The following is a 19337-nucleotide window of genomic DNA, read 5'->3' as shown; positions in this document are numbered from 1 at the left end:
TAAAAGATTTTTCTTCTCAACTTCTCCTCACCCTAAGGCATGATGACTATCACGAGTTGTACTGATGAGAGAGCAGCCCTATAGTCTGGTAAGACCATGACAACTGTACCTTTACTTATGTCTTCTTGAAGCCTCCCTGCATCCTCTTGCAACTTACATTCACACCCGTTTTGGTGTCATCCACAAATCTGGAAATATTACAATGTCCCCACTTCCAAATCATTAGATCAGATTAGATTAGATTAGATTACTTACAGAGTGGAAACAAGCCCTTCGACCCAACAAGTCCACACCGATCTGCCAAAACGCAACCCACCCAGACCCATTCCTCTACATTTACCCCTGCCCCTAATGCTACGGGCAATTTAGCATGGCCAAATCACCTAACCTGCACATTTTTGGACTGTGGGAGGAAAATGGAGCACCCGGCGGAAACCCACGGAGACACGGGGAGAATGTGCAAACTCCACACAGTCAGTCGCCTGAGGCAGGCATTGAACCCGGGTCTCTGGTGCTGTGAGGCAGCAGTGCTAATCACTGTGCCACCATGCCACCCACATTAATACAGATCGTCAATAGTTGGGGGCCTGGCATAGATCTTTGCAAAATCCCATTTGTAATAGTGTGCCATCCTGACAGTGATCTTACCACTGTCTTTCTAGTACTTTCCCCCAATCCCAAGAGCTCTAATTTCATTAATTCACCACTTCATAGAATCCCTACAGTGTGGAAACAGACCATTTGGCTCAACAAGTCCACACCAACCCTCCGAACAGTATCCCACCCAGATCCATTTTCCTACCCCAATTATTCTACATTTCCCCTGACTTCACCGAGCCTACACATCCCTGATCACTATGGGCAATTTAGCATGGCCAATTCACCTAACCTGCCCATCTTTGGGCTGTGGGAGGAAATCCATGTAGATACTGGGAGAATATGCAAACTCTACACTGACAGTTGCCCGAGGCTGGAATCGAACTTGGGTCCCTGGTGCTGTGAGGCAGCAGTGCTAACCACTGAGCCATGGTGCCATTGTCCTATTCTTCACTGTAATTCCTTCTGTTCCATTTGCAATAGGCCTACATATATGCTTGCTGTAGTCTTTCCTTTCATATATCAATAGAAGCTTTTATAGGTCACCTTCTGTTCCCAGGAGAAAGTGAGGATTGCAGATGCTGGAGATCAGACTCAAAAGTGGAATGCTGGAAAAGCACAGCAGGTGTTTGGATGTTTGGATGAAGGGCTAATGCCTGAAATGTGGATTCTCCTGCTCCCCGAATGGTGCCTGACCTGCTGTGTTTTTCTAGCACCCCATGCCCACCTTCTGATCCCAGTTAGCATGGATTCATAATGGTTTTTTTAGACCATAAGACATAGGAACATAAATTAGGCCATTCAACCCATCTGCCATTCAATCATGGCTGATGTTTCTCAACCCTATTCTCCACTTTCTCTCCATAACCTTTTGTCCCCTTGATAGTCAAGAATATATCTATCTCAGTCTGAAATAGACACAATGATCAAGCCTCCACAGCCCCTGGCCAAAGTGGTTTCTCCTTATCTCTGTTCTAAAAGGTCTTCCCTTTATTCTAAGACTGTGCCCTCGGGTCCCCGTCTATCCCACCCATGTAACCAACTTCCCAATATCTACTATGACCAGGCCATTCAGTATTCTCTATGTTTCAATTAGATCCCCCCACATCCTTTAAAACTCCATTGAGTATAGAAGCAGAGTCCTCAAACATACCTCGTATATTAAGCTTTCTATTCCTGGGACCATTCTCGTGAATCTCCTCTGAACACATTCCAAGTTCAGTACATCCTTCCAGAGATTTTCGGGCCCAAAACTGCAAACAATACTCCGAATGTGGTCCAACCAGGATGGTCCAAATGTGATCCTCATCAGTTCTACAGTCCTTCTTTGTTAGGTCCCAAATATCTCCCAATCCTCAGTCTTAACACCATTTCTGGCATTTTCATAAGCCACTCCTTTGAGAGGAAGTTTATGTACATTTATTACAAACTAAATTGAAATTTCCTAAACTCATTGTGTATTGGATCATGACGACTGGCAGAAACAGAACTTATATCTTATCAATCTGGAAGAGATATGAATAAAAATCTAACTGTGAAAAATAATGTTGTAAGCTAAGGTGCAACTTTAGGAAGCTTTCATTCTTACCATAGTGGTTTGGATTTTTAAAAGCTCTTATGTAAAGAAATGTTGATCGTATCCACTCCAAAGCAACATTGACATCAGTGATTGTATTCAGTATTATTTCAGCATTCAAATGTTCAACAAGATGCTTGTGTAAACTGTCAACAGAAACAAGTATGAGACCTCAAAATATATAATCCTTAAAACCTGTTTACTAGCATTCCAGATTAAACCTCTGGAATTACGGTTCATTTTGAAAATCTGAAACTGTCACATAGATATACAGGTACAATGATTTACCAAAATTATATGCATTTCCAGTCAATTCAATCACATTAATCTACAACAGCACAGTCGATTTTCTGTCCACTTTCTATATCTCATTATTTATTCAATCTTTTGATGAAGGTTTCTATTCACTGTTGAGTCTTTTCCATCAAAACATTGTTTTGCAAAATATTACAATAACATAGTTTAATTACATTGCAATTTTTCTGCTTATTTCCTTCCTCATTGATGAGACAAACTCTCAGTGGCATTACTCACAGTCAGTTGGAGAACAAACTAGGAGGTGAAACACTGTGTAAGTCCACCTCCTAACACAATGGGTGGGAAATTAATCAGTGCCAGGATGAATAACACCAAGGCCTTGCATATGAAACTAGGTTAAGCCCGAGATAATAGGTCTCTACCACTAAGTAACGCAATAAATATGAATTGCGAGGCAAGACAGAAATAGTGTTTTTCAATATGGATTAGAGATTGGTGGCTGGGAATGTAAGGCCACCAATATTGTGTTTCTCACAACCAATTAATGTTCTCACTGAATTATGGTGAGACTTCAAGCAACCCCATTCTGGATGCAATACCACCTGAGAGAGCTGACAATATCAACTGCATTGTCTACTTGTCAGAAAGATGTGTAGTCCCAGCATGGGGAGAATTGACTGGCACATGAAAAGGGGGAAATGACTCCTTTCTTTCTTTGAGAACTCAGCAGCATGACTTTTTAAAAATTCATTCATAGGATATGGACATCATGGGCTAGGCCATTGTATCCTCTTTGGCCATAGGTGAGGTCCCAGAGGATGGAGAATAGCCAATGTTGTCCCATTGTTTGAGAAGTGCGGCAGGGATAATCCTGGAAAATACAGGCTTTTGAGCCTCACGTCAGTGGTAGGGAAATTATTGGAAATGATTCTCAGGGACAAGATCTATATGCATTTCAAAGCAAATGGACTTATTAGCAGTCGACAGTGTGGCTTTGTGCCTCACGAATTTGACTGAGTTTTTTGAGGCAGTGACGAAGTTGATCCATGAGGGAAATGCAGTTGATATTGTCAACTTGGATTTCAGTAAAGCCTTTGACAAGGTCCGTCATGGCTGACAGGTACAAAACGTGAAGTCACAGGTACCGGGGTGAACTGGCAAGATGGATACAGAACTGCCTTAGTCATGGGAGATGGAGGGTGGCAGTGGAAGGATGCTTTTTGAAATGGAGGGTTGTAATTAGTGGTGTTCCACAGGGATCAGTGCTGGGACCTCTGCTATTTGTGGTCTACATACATGATTTGGAGGAAAACATTCTAGTCTAATTAGTAAGTTTGCAGATGATATAAAGATTGGTGGAGTGAGGAGAATTGCCAGAGGAGACAGCAGGATATAGATCAGTTGGAGGCATGGGCAGAAAAATTGCAGATGGAGTTTAATCTGGATAACTATGAGATGATGCATTTTGGAAGGTCAAGTACAGGTGGAAATTATACAGTCAATGGCAGAACCCTTAGGACTATTGATATGCAGAGGGATCTGGGTATGCAGATCTACAGATCACTGAAGATGGCAGTACGGGTAGATAAGGTTGTAAAAACGGCCTATGGCATGCTTACCTTCATTGGAAGGGGCATTGAATACAAGGACAGATAAGGTTTGCTGCAGCTTTCTGGAACTTTAGTTAGGCTACACTTAGAATATTGCATACAGTTCTGGTCAGCACACTAATGCTTTGGAGAGGGTACAGAAAAGATTTACCACTATGTTGCCTGGTATGGGAGATTTTAGCTATGAAGAAAGATTGGATAGACTGAGTTTGTTTCCACTGGAATATTGTGAAAGTCATGGATAGGGTGAAAAGTATTAGGCTTTTTTCCAGGGTGGATAGGTCAATTACTAGGAGACACAGGTTCAAGGCGCAGCGGGAGAAGTTTAAAAGAGGTGTGAGAGTCAAGTTTTTCACACAAAGGAAGGTGGGTACTTGGAACGCACTGCTACAGGAAGTGATGGAAGCAGTTACAGCATTCAAGAAACACCTGGACAAATACATGAAGAGGAAGGGAATAAAGGGATATGGATCCTGTAAGTGAAAACAGTTTTAATACAGAACAGCAACATGTGTTGGTGCAGGTTTGGAGAGTTGAAGTGACTGTTCCCGCACTGTATTGTTTTGTTATTTGTTCTAGTTACGAGAGGGCAGCTAAAAGTCAACCACATTGTTGTGCATCTGAAGTCACATATAGGACAGACCAGGTAAAGACAACAGTTTCCTTCCTTCAGGGACATTCGTAATACACACACACTCCTGTACTCAAAGCATTGGTCTCAAAATTGAAGACAGGTAAAAAGCAGCCTTTAAGTGGTCATAACTGGACTTCTAAGAGGGAGGGGCAGAAGTACTAGGCCTCTGCTAAACAGAGAAAAGGGATGTCCATGCCCAAGGTAGTGGGAAAGTCACCGAGGGAATTTTACAGGTGTCTTTGCCTGCAAACCCTCTGGCGGCGACCTTTAAATTTCTGATTTAGAGATGCTGGTGTTAGACTGGGGTGTACAAAGTTAAAAATCACACAACACCAGGTTATAGTCCAACAGGTTTAATCAGAAGCACTAGGTTTCGGAGTGCTGCTCTTTCATCAGGTGGTTGTCATAGGTGGAAGTGATAATGGGTTTGGAAGATGCAGTCTAAGGAGCCTTAGTGACTTTCTGCAGTGCATCTTCTAAATAGTACACACTGCTGCTACTGAGCATCATTGGTGGAGGGAGTGCATCTTTGTGGTTATACCACAAAGTGGGTTGCTTTGTCCTGGATAGTGTCAAGCTTCTTGAGTGTCTTTGGAGCTCACTCATCTAAGCAGGTGGGGAGTATTCCATCACACTTCTGACTTGTAGATGGTGAACAGGCTTTTAGAAGTCAGGAGATGAGTTATTTGTTGCTGGATTCTTAGCCTCTGACTTGCTCTTGCAGCCACTGTATTTATATGCCAGTTCAGTTGAGTTTCTGGTCCAGAATATTGATAGTGTGGGATTCAGTGATAGTCACAACAGTGAATGCCAAAGGACAGTGGTTAGATAGTCTCATGGTAGGGGGTGGGGTATCCTTTGTTTAAGGGCACTCACTGCCTGGTGGAGGGACACAACATTGGGAATTATAGCCAAACACCAGCCCTTACTGCTCATCTCCAAACCCTCTCCCTGTAACCCCTAGCAGTGTTGGCAACAGCCACAGCCTCCCCAGGTGCTTGCCATTTAAGAGAGCTGATGGCCTCAAATTTGTCATATATATAAGTAGCTGTGATTTCTGTCCCTAGGGCTTTAACTTGTGTAAAAGGTTTGTTGTCCACACTTAGGCGTACTGGGACCCTTCTTGCACAGGTCTCTTGCTCGCTCTTCATCAGCAGACAAGATCCCTAATACCTCCATTACAGAATCATAGAATAATAGATGTAAATCCAAAACAAGTCAAAGGCTAATTTGTGCCTTTGGTAACATTGTGTAGTGTATCATTGACCTCCATATAGTCTACCTTCATCTACGTGAAGAAAACATTAATAACATATTCTATCACTGTAACCTGCATTTCCCATAGCTAATCCACCAAGCCTGTACATCCCTGGACACAGTGGGCAATTTAGTATGACCAAAACACCTAACCTTCACACCTTTAGACAGTGGGAGGAAACTGGAGCATCAGGGGGAAACTCATGCAGACACAGGGAGAATGTGCAAACTCCACACAGACAATCACCTGAGGTGGAATTGAACCCAGGTCCCTGCTGCTGTGAGAGACCTGAGCCTTATCTGACATCCTTACCTGATCTGGACTACATGTGACTCCAGACCCACAGCAATGCAGTTAGTTACCTCTCAACTGCCCTCTGGGCAATTAGGGATGGGCATTAAATGCTGGTCCAGCCTGAGATGCCCAATTTCCATGAGTGAATTTTAAAAAATTATGGCTAGTAGGTAGATTCAGGAAAGAAGTATATTCGTTTTCATTCCTTTAAAATAATTTTGATAGCTTTCATGACAAATGCTGATGTCACAATGAGCTGATATTAACCTCCTTCCCTTCACCAAGATGGCAGGAAAGTCAGGTGCAGGGTGGTTAAAATTTTAAAATGACTTTTGGAGCTGTTGAAAAAGCATATGCTTAGATTCCATTCTGGGGTTGAATCAGCGGACCCGAAGCGTTAACTCTGATTTCTCTTTACAGTTGCTGCCAGGCCTGCTTAGATTCTATTCTGAGGAAGAGTCATCGGACCTGAAACGTTAACTCTGATTTCTCTTCATAGTTGCTGCCAGACCTGCTGAGCATTTCCAACAACTTCTGTTTTTTTTTCTGATTTATAGCAGTTCTTTTTGTTTTTATATGTTTAGATTGATTTGATAGCATTCTGGAAGGAGGCTTACAGTTCAGAGTCTGCAACATTCTTTCAAAAAAAATAGATTCATTGCTTTTTCGGTATTTTCCTCACCAACCTGCTCAGAGATGTAATTACATACCTCTAGACAAGATGAGACTTGAGCCTGAACCTCCTGGTTCAGAAGTAGGAACCTACCACTGTCCCATTACAACCCTCTATTGTCATTTTTAAACATTTTTAAAAACGTTTTTATTTAATGTATTTTTCTATTCAATTTGTTCAGAGATGTTATTATTTGAACCCAGGCTTCTTGATCCCCTTTGTCATTTTTCTTCCAACTTTATCAACAGTTTCATCTGCAGGACAGTTTCAGTCCTAATGATGACCATCTACTTATTTATATGCTAAACATAATCATTGTGATCCCTATAACTTCAGTTTAAAAACTAAATACTTTATACAAGGTTGTTTATTTTAAGAATAGTGTTAACCACAAGATAATCCTTTTATGCATGAATCAGGAGCCACAAGTGAGGCACCCTAAGCTACCACTATACTTATATCAAATCAGTTCATTGAGGCTTCTTTATTTATTTTGATGCAATGAATCATTTCCTATCAGCAATGTAAGTGGCATATCATTTAGTTAGACAAGCAGGAGTTTGGAAGAACACAACAAGCCAGGCAGCATCAGGAGGTGGAGAAGTTAACATTTTGGGACTGTAACCCTTCTTCGGGACTGACCATTTAGTTAGTCAGTTAGCTTATGTGTGTGCTTAATTCTGATTATTACTTGTTTCTGATGATTGGCTTGCTTAGTTTGTTGGCACTGCTATGTTATAACTCAGTACAGCTGAAAGCAAAGCATGAATAGCTCAATGATTACAATTATCACCAAGTGAAATCTTTTGAGGAATGCATTTACATCTGACAGTCTGAGTAAACAGCATTTGAAGAATCCAAATCAAAAGAAAACATTTTCAGCTTTTCATTCTCTACTTGCCTTCATATACATATTGTGCAAACTCCTCGTCATTGTAACCCAAAAAAAGTTGAACTCTACATAACATCGATAGATGAACCCTGCAGTCATTCATCCGCCTAAAATCTGTACATGTGTGAACCACAGAGAAGTGTGTTCAAACAATAGTAGCACTGTACTTAAAACTGTGCCTGCATGCTTTCTGCATATACAATTTAAATTCATCCTCTTAGAATACCTGCTCTCAATGGTATGTACTCCATCTAACATCTGTGTGTACTTGTCCTTAGTTTGGGTCCTTGTCATGATAACTACTGTGGCTGTTGTGTCAAACTAAAAGAAATTACAAAATATTAAAGAATTTAGAACATGCTTTTACATTCATACATATTGTATGTTGTATAGGCCTACATTGTCCTAATCTCACCTCAATAGGACATATGTACTACCCATTGTCTTAACTCTGCCATGATTTCAGCCCAGCTTTCTTGGTTGGGGTTATTAGGTATTAACAGGGAGATTCTAGCCAATCCAAGAGTCGAAACTTTTGTTGGAAGTATAACTGAAGATTTGTTTATGTGATCCTGATCATGAAATAACTGATGTAACATTTGACATGACTAGAACTGTAAATTATTTTAAAATCTTCTGTAGGATTCACAAGATTTACTATATATTCAAATTTTGGGTCACCTTCTCCATGAGCACTAGTATTTCAGTAAATCTTTGCACTGTGACTCTTCCATAGTTGTTTCTAAAAAAGCAGCAGTATGAGAGTTTCACAAAATGTTTCATTGTGCCTCAGTATCATTTCCTCAAATATTTCCTCTGTCAGAATTAACTTTCCATATAAAATAAAAAGCACTTTTTGGATGCTTAAGAAGGATCAATATGTTTCAATATAAGGCAGATCAAATTGATTCAAAGCATGTTATCTGGAGCCGTCATTACCAAATTCATAATTCAACACAGGCAGAGTTGAATATAAGCTGAAGAACAACATGTAGTTTCTCAGAAAGCAGAATTGCAATTGAACTGCTCTGACTGCCCAGTAAGCTAACAGCACTGTACAAACAGTTTTGCCAAATCCTCTTGAATCAGACTGGATTGCTATCAGTGTAAAACATAAGTATAACAATAATTTTTCAATGACATTACATCAATACTGTCTTTTGGCAGATCAGCTAAGAACAGGTCTTGAGGTTACAGAAGTTGAGGAATGAAAAATAAAGACTCAAAACAAAATAGTTTGGGGACTAATTTGTGAGCCTCTATTATGGTTTTTAAATTTAATCTATCAATAGATGTGCAAAATGGGGTTCAGGAAATGTGCAGGCATGAATCATCAGTCAAATGTAATTTCATTCAGGACTGCTGGTCATAGTGCAAGGCAGATCCACTCTCAATTCCAGAAGACTCTCATTTAATCCAGATGGTTGACAGTCTTTATCAGTCCTTGTCTTTCCCACTTTCACGCTCATACCCCAATACACTCAATAATGACTTCCATTTCATTCAATGTCATTTATAACTGGGAATAGGTATATTGAAATTTTCTGGATCAATGTCTGAATAGTCTGTGGTGCAGGATATATCAGACCAGTAGACTATCACATGGTCATTTTGAAATTAAACATTTTAATCCTCAGCCGTTCATTTTATGTAAGGCCTACCATTCCAGGGATCATCCGTGTGAATCTGCGCTGGACACACTCCAGTGCCAGTATGTCCTTCCTGAGGTGTGCGGCCCAAAGTTGGACACAGTATTCCAAATGGGGCCTAACTGGAGCTTTATAGAGTCTCAGAAGCACATTGCTGCTTTTGTATTCCAACCCTCTTGAGATAAATGACAACATTACATTTGTTTTCTTAATCACGGACTCACCCTGCAAGTTAATCTTCAGAGAATCCTGGACTAGCACTCTCAAATCCCTTTGTACTTTGGCTTTATGAATTTCTCACCGTTTAGAAAATAGTCCATGCTTGTATTCTTTTTTCCAAAGTGCAAGATCTCACATTTGCTCGCATTGAATTTCATCAATCATTTTCTGGACCACTCTCCTAAACTGTCTAAATCTTTCTGTAGCCTCCCCACCTCCTCAGTCCTACCTGCCTGTCCACCTAACTTCGTATCATCAGCAAACTTCGCCAGAATGCCCCCAGTCCCTTCATCCAGATCATTAATATATAAAGTGAACAGCTGCGGACCCAACACTGAACCCTCCGTGACACCACTTGTCACCAGCTACTATTCCGTAAAAGAACCTTTTATCCTAAATCTCTGCCTTCTGTCGGACAGTCAATTCTCAATCCATGCCAGGAGCTCACCTCGAAAACCATGGGCCCTCACCTTACTCAGCAGTTTCCCGTGAGGCACCTCATCAAAGCCTTTTGGAAGTCGAGGTAGATAACATCCACTGGGTTTCCCTGGTCTAACCTACTTGTTACCTCTTCAAAGAATTCTAACAGGTTTGTCAGGCACGACCTCCCTTTGCTAAATCCATGCTAACTTGTTCTAATCCAACCCTGCACTTGCAAAAATGTAGAAATCTCATCCGTAATGATGGATTCTAGAATTTTGCCAACAACCGAGGTTAGGTTAATTGGCCTATAATTTTCCATCTTTTTCTTGATCCTTTTTTGAACAAGGGGGTTACAACAGTGATTTTCCAATCATCTGGGACTTTCCCTGACACCAGTGACTTTTGAAAGATCACACCCAGCGCCTCCACTCTTTCCTAAGCCACCTCCCACAGAACTTGAGGATGTAGCCCATTGGGGACAGGAGATTTATCAATTTTTAGACATTTTAGCTTTTCTAGCACTTTCTCTTTTGTAACGGCTACCATACGCCACTCTGCCCCTTGACTCTCCTTTAATTGTTGGGAGATTACTCATGTTTTCCACTGTGCTGACTGACACACAGTATTTATTAAGTTCTTCAGCTATTTCTTTATCTCCCATCAATTTGGAGCGGCCCAATGTCTACTTTTGCCTTTTGCTTGTTTCTTGTATATTGAAAGAAACTTTTACTATCCTTTCTAATATTACTGGCTAGCTTACCTTCATATTTGATCCTCTCCTTCCTTTTTCCCAACACATCCCACCACCCCCCTGGATAATCTTTCTTTTCTTTGGGATGAACCGCTGTACTGTCGTCAATTACACCCAGACACTACTGCCATTGTTGCTCGACTGCCTTCCCGCTAGGCTCTGCTTCCAGTCAATTTTCGTCAGTTCCTCTCTCATGTAATTACCTTTATTTAACTGTAACACTATTACATCTGATTTTGCCTTCTTTCTTTCAAACTGCAGACTGAATTCTACCATATTATGATCGCTGCCTCCTGAGTGTTGCCTTATTTTAAGTTCTTTTCTAGTCTGGCTCATTACATCGCCCTAACTGTAGAATAGCCTGCTCTCTTGTGGGCTCCATCACAAGCTGTTCCAAAAAGCTATCCTGTAAGCATTCTATGAATTCCATTTCTTTGGATCCACCGGCAACATTATTCACCCAGTCCATTTGCATATTGAAGCCCCCATGATCACCGTGACCTTGCCTTTCTGACATGCCCTATCTATTTCCTGGTACAACTTGCACCCCTGGTCCTGACCACTGCCGGGAGGTCTGTACGTAACTCCCCTTATGGTTGTTTTTTGCCTTTGTGGTTCCTCAACTCCACCCACACAGACTTCACATCATCTGATCCTATTGCATTCAGTGCCATAGATTTAATTTCATTCTTAACTAACAAGGCAACCCCACCCTCTCTGCCCACCTCCCTGTCTTTTCAATAAGTTGTAAATCCTTGGATGTTTAACTGCCAGTCCTGAAACCCCTGCAAGCACGTCGCTGTGATACCTACCGTATCATAATCATTCATGATAATTTGTACCGTTAATTCATCTACTTCGTTATGAATATTACGAGCATTCAGGTAAAGTGCCTTAATGCTAACTTTCTTATCATAATTAAAGATATTGGAAATCATAAGATGTCCTAAGTTATCCTTCCTTTTTGCTGCATTCCGAGTCTGCCTCGAGCTTAAACCCACCTGCACACATGCTATCCTGCTGCTTATCTTTCTATTTAACTCCATACTCCCTGTCGCTTTTGCTTTCCCTTCCCCCCACCGACTCAGAAATTTAAAGTCCTACTGACTACCCTATTTATCCTTTTCGCTAGAACACTGGTTCCAGATTGGTTCACTTGGAGACCGTCCCAACAGTACAGATCCCTCGGTTCCAAAACTGATGCCAATGCCCCATGAAATGGAATCCCTCCTTCCCACACCAATCCCTTAGCCATGTGTTTACTTCCCTAACTTTCTTATCCCTATGCCAATTGGCACATGGCATGGGCAGTAATCCGGAGATAATGACCCTTGAGGACCTGTAGTTCAAACAGTTCCTCCACCCGAGCTTTGCCTATGTTGTTAGTTCCAATGTGGACCACAACAATTGGATCCGCCCCCTTCCGCTTCAATATCCTTTCAAGCCGGTCGGAGATATCCTGAACCCTGGCACTGGGCAGGTAAGACACCATGCGGGACTCCCGATCCCGCTTGCATAGGATACTATCTGTCCCCCTAATTATAGAATCCCCTATATCAACTACTTGTCTTTTTGCTCCCCCCAAATACATTCTTAAGTAATTCCTTAAATTTGAATTCTAACCTCTTGGAGGTAAAGGCTAACATTAGCTTTTTTCTTTGCAGTTTGTATGTTATATTAGCTGTAAGTGATTGATTTATTTGGATCAGAAATTCATTTGCTTCACCATAGCTTTAGTTGCTCCCATTAAAAATATATAGAATATTTTTCACTTCCGAAGTCCAAATTAGATAATTACAACCTTTCCCTACTGAAATTCCTATCTGTCTATAATACTTTATAACTTCCTCCTCTCATTCATTTAATTTTGTTGTCTGCAAACTTGGACAAAAAACTATCTACTCTTTCATCCAAGTGATCTACATTTATGTTGTTGCCCCAGCATAGATCAACGAAGTGCATATCACATTTGTTACATCACTTCTATCATTTTCTATTGTCTACCTGAGGTCGACCAGCTCGGCCCATCATTTGAAGTATATCCGTTTCACTGTATTCTTGAAACATTCCTCCTGCGTAATGCACTGTCGATTTAATTACCACTAAATGGGCTGGTAAATTTACTCCCATAGCCAAAGTGCTAGTAGTAACTGTAACAAAATATTATTGAAAAACATTGTCAGTCAGTGCTTCAAAACTAATTGAAACTATTTTGGTGGAGACAGCAGCTCTGATTCACCTAACACCCCTATCTCAGAGCTGGATCAGAGCGCTTGCTGCTAATTGTGATGTCCTGGGCCAATAAGAGCATTCATGGCACAAACCATCGGTGTGACTGGTGCTCACATTGGAAAGCAGAGATACAAAAAGAATGCAGCCACAAGCCTGAGAGTGCCTTGTTTAATATTCAACCAAACCATCAAAATTCAAATGTAATTGTATCTTGGACGTCACCTAAATACATATGGTGTGCTACCAAATGGTGTTGTGCCCAAAACAGTGGGGGGGGTGGGGGGGTACATCAGGTGCCATTAACCAGGGTCTGCTATGCTCAGGTTGGGACTGGGGCTGCTGTGCTTCGGTTGGGAACCTGGAGTCCAATCCAGAAGCAACACTGGCGCCCCTGATTTCTATTCCTGGTCCTGGTTGCACCTGTACATTTTCCACAGGCAACTTGCTCAATTGCAGATTTTTTCGGCTTCCTGAATCATTGGCAGTCTTGCCCAAGTTCCTGGATGGGGAAAGAACAGAGAAGGGAACAATCCACAATTGTCAACTGTTTTGTGTATTTGCAATAAAATTAACTTGATGATTGATGGCTACTGGTAGCTGGACCACAACACATCTGGGAAACTAGTGTGGAACAGGCCAAACTTCCGTTCTATTGAAGGAAATCCAATTACCATGAAAGACTGAACAAAATTTGTTGAACTTTTCATGAGCATATGCATGGTCCTAATGGCTATGTTAGTCTGCCCAAACACCTTAGAAACAATCCATCATAATTAAGCGTTGGACATTTGTAGGACATTGAATTTTAGGACATTGGGTTGCGCTATATAGTACTCATTTATCTGATCCATTCATGTAAACTACTTATGAAACCTAAATATTTGCCTGATAGTGTGTATTCAGTGTCGTGTATAGTTTTTGAACAGTAGAAAGTCACATGGCAGCAAATGACATATTTTGGCAGATGGTGCGCAGAGTAAGAATCTCTGTTGCAATCTTTGGGTCTTGCTATCACTGTCCAAGATATTGGCCACATAAAGGTCCATATCATTGTGAACATGATGATTATTTCCTTGCTTCATTGGTAATCGTTGGTCTGAAACTGAGATAATGTAAAAACCATAAAATATGAAATCAGTTTAACCTGGTTGAACAAAGAAAACAACATGAAAGCCTAAAGATGACAGAAATATAACTTACAAAGTACTGGTACATCTCCTGCAGTGAAAGCAGCTTCAGTCGCTTTTCTATCGGATACATCCATACCAGCATGATGATAACCAACTCCATATATTAACAGATCTATTAAAATTCATGCAAAATTTCACTTGAAATTATTGATTTTTTAAAATATATATAATTTATTTGACTCAACCATTCAAAATATAAACATCTTACCTCTAAGCTTTGAATCCTTTATTGAGTTTGTATATTTTTGCAACCTGTTGAAATTAAAAACATTGGACGCATGAATAAATTTAGAAAATTATTTAAACCAAAGAAAAGTCATTTTTTTTAAAAATTCAGGATTATTACATCTTCAATTGTATAAATTACGATGCAGAGAAAGACACATTCGTTTTACTCATCTACAGTGTGCAAGATAGAAAATGTAGAATCTGTTATGATCCCAGCTGATGTAATTACGAGACTAGTCAGACTCCCAGACTGAAATCTGGCTTGATAAATCATATACGTTTTGAAATTTAACAAAGTGAAACACTGAAACAGAAGCACACAATGTTGCACACCTGGTTTTAACAACAAAACAGAAGTTTATTACACAAATGAAAAGATCATAACATAGAATAAAGCAAGCTGTAACACAATTTGAAAGATTTTGAAACATACAGTAAAATCCCATCTATTCCAATGTAAGCAACGCAATCCACACCCCCTCAAAACATTTCGGGAAAGTAGCCTGGACCCTAATTCAGTGAGTGAAGCAGCCACACTGCTAAAAATTGGTACATATTTTCAATAAAATCCACTCAATCCCAGGAATCATAGTACTGCTCTTTTTGTCGATGGTATGAGAAAGTCCATAATGACCTTTGTTTTTGCATTCCGTGGGACGATTTGTCCATGTCCAATAACATGGCCCAGGAAGATCACGGGCTTTGGCAAATTCAGTTTTCGCCAGGTTTATCACTAAACCTATCTCCTGAAGTCAATTGAACAAATCTGATATATGTTGCAAATGTTCATTCCATGTGTGACTAAAAATCATCAGCATATCAATATATACGACACAATTGGAAAATCCAGCAATGACCTTATTGGTTAGTCTCTGAAATGTGGCTGGTACATTCTTCATACCAAATAGCATGAGTTTAAATTGATATAGTCCATTTGGCATTACGAAAGCCAAAATTGTCTTTGCTCTTTCAGACAAAGATACCTGCCAGTATCCTCTGAGCAAGTTCAACTCAGAAATATAAGTTGCTTGTCGCACCTTTTCAATAGACTTCCAAATGCGGAATTGGATATGCATCAGTCTTTGTAACTACATTGACTTTGCAATAGTCCACACGTAACCATTGGGTACCATCTGGTTTTGGCACCATTACAATAGGTGAGCTCCAGTCACTGTAACTCAATTTGATTATATAATCCCTACAGATTTCCTACAGTGTGGAAAGAGGCCCTTTGGCCCAACAAGTCCACACCGACTCTCTGAAGAGCAACCCACCCAGACCCATTCCCCTACCCCATTACTCTACATTTTACCTCTGATTATTGCATCTAACCCACATATCACTGATGACTATGGGCAATTTAGCATGGCAAATTCACCCAACTTGCACATCTTTGGATTGTGGGAGGAAACCGGAGCACCCGGAAGAAATCCACGCAGACATGGGAAGAATGTGCAAACTCCACACAGAGGCTGAAATCGAATCTGAGTCCCTGGCACTGTGAGGCAGCAGTGCTAACCACTGAGCCACCATGCTGCCCAAGGTGCAATCTTGGAGCATGCATTCAATCTCCTATTGAACCTGCGCCAACTTTCAAGGATTATACCGTGAAATTTGTTGCTTAATCGGAACACCATCTCCTATATCTATATCATGCATAATTAGGTTAGTACTTCCCAGTTTATTTCCAAACATCATCCCATGCTAAAGTAATAACTTTCAGGTCATTTCGATTTTCTTTGGAAGGTAACTCAATAATTTATCCGAATTTTTGCCAACTTCCTCATTGTCCAATTTAATTTGAGGAATGTCCAATTCAGAATCCTCTGAACTTGGTTCTTCCCTCTGTGTTGTAACCAATGACACATTCTTCTCTTGCTTTCCTCCCCTGTCAAAATACCTTTTGCTCCTATGACATGACACACTCTGTGAGATGTCTTTCTGTCTGGAGTCCTTACCAAATAGTACACCCTACTCAATTTCCTTTTGACTTGATAAGGTCCACTAAACCTTGTTTTTAAACGGTCACCAATCACTGGAAGTAACACTAACACTTTATCCCCAATAAGAAAATTGTGAGTTTTTGATTTTTTGTCTGCTTCCTGTTTCATTGGATGCTGTCTAGCCAACTCCTCCACTCTATTTAATTGTTCTCTAAAATTTGACACATAGTCCAAATATGTGGTCTCTAAATTATGACTTACCAATTTCTCCTTAATCATTTTTAGTGGTCCTCTCACTTCATGCCCAAAAACTAATTCAAATAGACTGAATTTAGTCGATTTATTTGATGCATCTCTGATTGCAAAAAGTACAAGCAGAATTACCTTATCCCAATCATCAGGATAGTCTTGACTATAAGCCCTCAACATGGTCTTTAATGTCTGATGCACCTTTCTAGCGCTCCCTATGACTCTGGATGGTATGCAGTAGTTTTGAATTATTTTATTTCTAAGCTGTCCATAACTTCTGTGAATAATTTTGATGTAAAGTTTGACCCTTAATCTGATTGTATCTCTGTGGGTGTCTAATGAAAAATTTGAGTAATTCCTCTACAATCCTTTTAGCCATGATACTGCATAATGGAATGGCCTCTGGAAATCTTTAAGCAAAATACACTTACCCTATAGTTAAAATACAAACAAAAGAATAAAGAATTGGTATAACTTAACTCTATTGGAAAACTCAACAGAATAATACATTACTTAACTACTAAACAGCAACTGTTCCAGTATAGTAACATCCCATAAACACTCCTTTGGCAAAGGCAAATTCAGTAAAAGAGATTGTCTCATATATAGTGTTTCTCCAGTCCAGGCGGAAAGAACAGCAAAAGAAAATTCCAGTGGAGAGAGACAACTCCAGCTTTTTGATGTGGCCCAGAGAGGTGCAACCACCTCCACAGCCAACTTTAAAACCCCAACAAGTACTGAAAGTCAGACTAAAACCCTAGTTCCGTGGAAGCCTGACTCTACTCATTCATGCTGCTTCTACTGTTCCAACTTAAAAAAAACCCAAGGTCTCAAAGTTGTTTACCTTATTGGCTTCAAACAGACAGCTCATCGCCCATGGCTCAAAACCTTTCTTCAAAAACAAGGTAAAATACATACAGACCAAAACTCATATGCCACTAGTTCAAAATCCAACCTCATATAAATCATATTTATATATAAATCACACACTTTACATCATACATCACATTGATGGGAGTTAAAGGAATAATCAACCTGACCAACAATGGCTTTTCCATTTAAATTTGTGCATGATCTTCCTCATCCCATTAGATTTTTTAAAAAAGCTTATTTCTATGCAAAATGCATCCTCATAAGCAAAAAGAAAACTTAAAAGCACAGCTGTTTCCAGAAAAAGTTGCTGAAACAAACCACTTGCTCTAAAGTAGTTTATCTATATTACCTGTCATTAAAATACTAGATGTAGGAATAGTTATTGTGATAGTAAGTAAATATTTGCCTTAAGTTCTGATCATGCCAGTTTCTTTTGACTACTTAACATACTATTTTGATATTATGAACAACTAGTCCCAAAATATAGCCCAGAGTTATTAGAAGGTGACTTTAATATATCTGTATTTATTTACGATTTTAGTACATCAAAATATTTCGGTGTTGTATTAAAGTTCAAAATTTTTTCCAAGTTCAAAAATTTGTAAGTTCACTGTACTAAACTTCAAGTCTTTGCTTCAATATGATTCAGGAGAAAAATACTACCTTTGCTTATGATCTGGGGTCATGACGAATTTGGCATCCTTTGCAAGTACGGATGCAGCCTGTTGCACACCTTTCCTTGTAGCACAAAACTGAAAGTTTGAAAAAAACACACTTTCAAAACCACATTTAAAAACTGTACCTTGAAGATAATGGAAGTGAATCAGAATTAAAATAATAAATACCACCAGAGCAGGTTTCTGCTCAGAATATGTCTGTATAATGTTAGCCATTTTGTAATTAAGTGATAGGTCAAACTTGAATTCAGTTTGAGTACTGGAGCAAGGAAATCCAAGTACAACTTTGCGGAGCTTTACTGGTCGAAAGCTTTCATCTATCTTCGTGGCAGTTCCTGGTCCTTTTCCATCTGATAACCATTCTGCAATCTTAGGAAGTAGAACAAAAGATGCACAAATACAAACTGTTCATGGACATCAAGCAAAATTTCAGCACATTAATTTTATCTGATGTGATGTGGATAAACTTACATCCTCAACATTAGGAATTGTTGCAGAAACTGCTACAAATCTCAGTGCCTTATCATTGAACTGATTAGACATACGTGAGACAGCTAACTGAGCTGTTTTCATTCGGCTGACTACAACTTCAAGAGTTGCACCACGACATTCATCTTTCACAACATGTACCTAGAATTATAAACACTTGTTATTTGAAAATGCATAAGTAGTCCTAAAAATTTCATGGAAACAAATAACATGCATTATCTTTAAAATATATTTGCATTCTGAATGTCCAAAGTTCCTTCGAAGTTAAAAACATTGCTAATCAAATCAAAAGAGAGTGAACTATAATTTCACAATATAGATATGATTTAGCCCTTACCTCATCAATAAGGAAAAGTCTCACAAGCTGTACTAATGAATTATCTCTCCATTTTCTCGTCATGGTGTCCCATTTTTCCTTAAAACAAATTTACAAACTGAACACAAATGGCCAAACACACGACTAGACAAAGTGCACGTCTTATAACTTTTGAAAGGAAAACTGATAAACTTCTTGGAGTAAATTTAATTTTGTCAAATGGGTGCAAACAAGTGAATGCTCCACTTCAGCTTCCTCACGAAGTCCCCAGCATTACAGATGCTAGTCTTCAACCAATACAGTTCT

At 39.7% G+C, this 19337-nt stretch overlaps 1 protein-coding gene across 1 annotated transcript in view; it reads right to left on the bottom strand.

Annotated features, from left to right (window-relative positions):
- The window catches only part of hfm1 (helicase for meiosis 1), a 201026-nt gene that overhangs the window by 116719 nt on the left and 64970 nt on the right, over positions 1-19337 (bottom strand). Inside the window, exons 10-18 of the mRNA XM_043698772.1 lie at positions 19053-19130; positions 18698-18856; positions 18395-18595; positions 18213-18301; positions 14465-14508; positions 14267-14368; positions 12839-12984; positions 8019-8113; positions 2186-2319 (exon numbers count right to left, since the gene is read on the bottom strand). Coding sequence (XP_043554707.1) covers positions 2186-2319; positions 8019-8113; positions 12839-12984; positions 14267-14368; positions 14465-14508; positions 18213-18301; positions 18395-18595; positions 18698-18856; positions 19053-19130 — 1048 coding nt within the window. The remainder of the gene's footprint in view (positions 1-2185; positions 2320-8018; positions 8114-12838; positions 12985-14266; positions 14369-14464; positions 14509-18212; positions 18302-18394; positions 18596-18697; positions 18857-19052; positions 19131-19337) is intronic.

Source organism: Chiloscyllium plagiosum, chromosome 11 (assembly GCF_004010195.1).
Source record: "Chiloscyllium plagiosum isolate BGI_BamShark_2017 chromosome 11, ASM401019v2, whole genome shotgun sequence".
NCBI classification, from domain to species: domain Eukaryota; kingdom Metazoa; phylum Chordata; class Chondrichthyes; order Orectolobiformes; family Hemiscylliidae; genus Chiloscyllium; species Chiloscyllium plagiosum.
The sequence above is the reverse complement of the archived record's forward strand: the minus strand, read 5'-3'. Positions and strand labels throughout refer to the sequence as shown.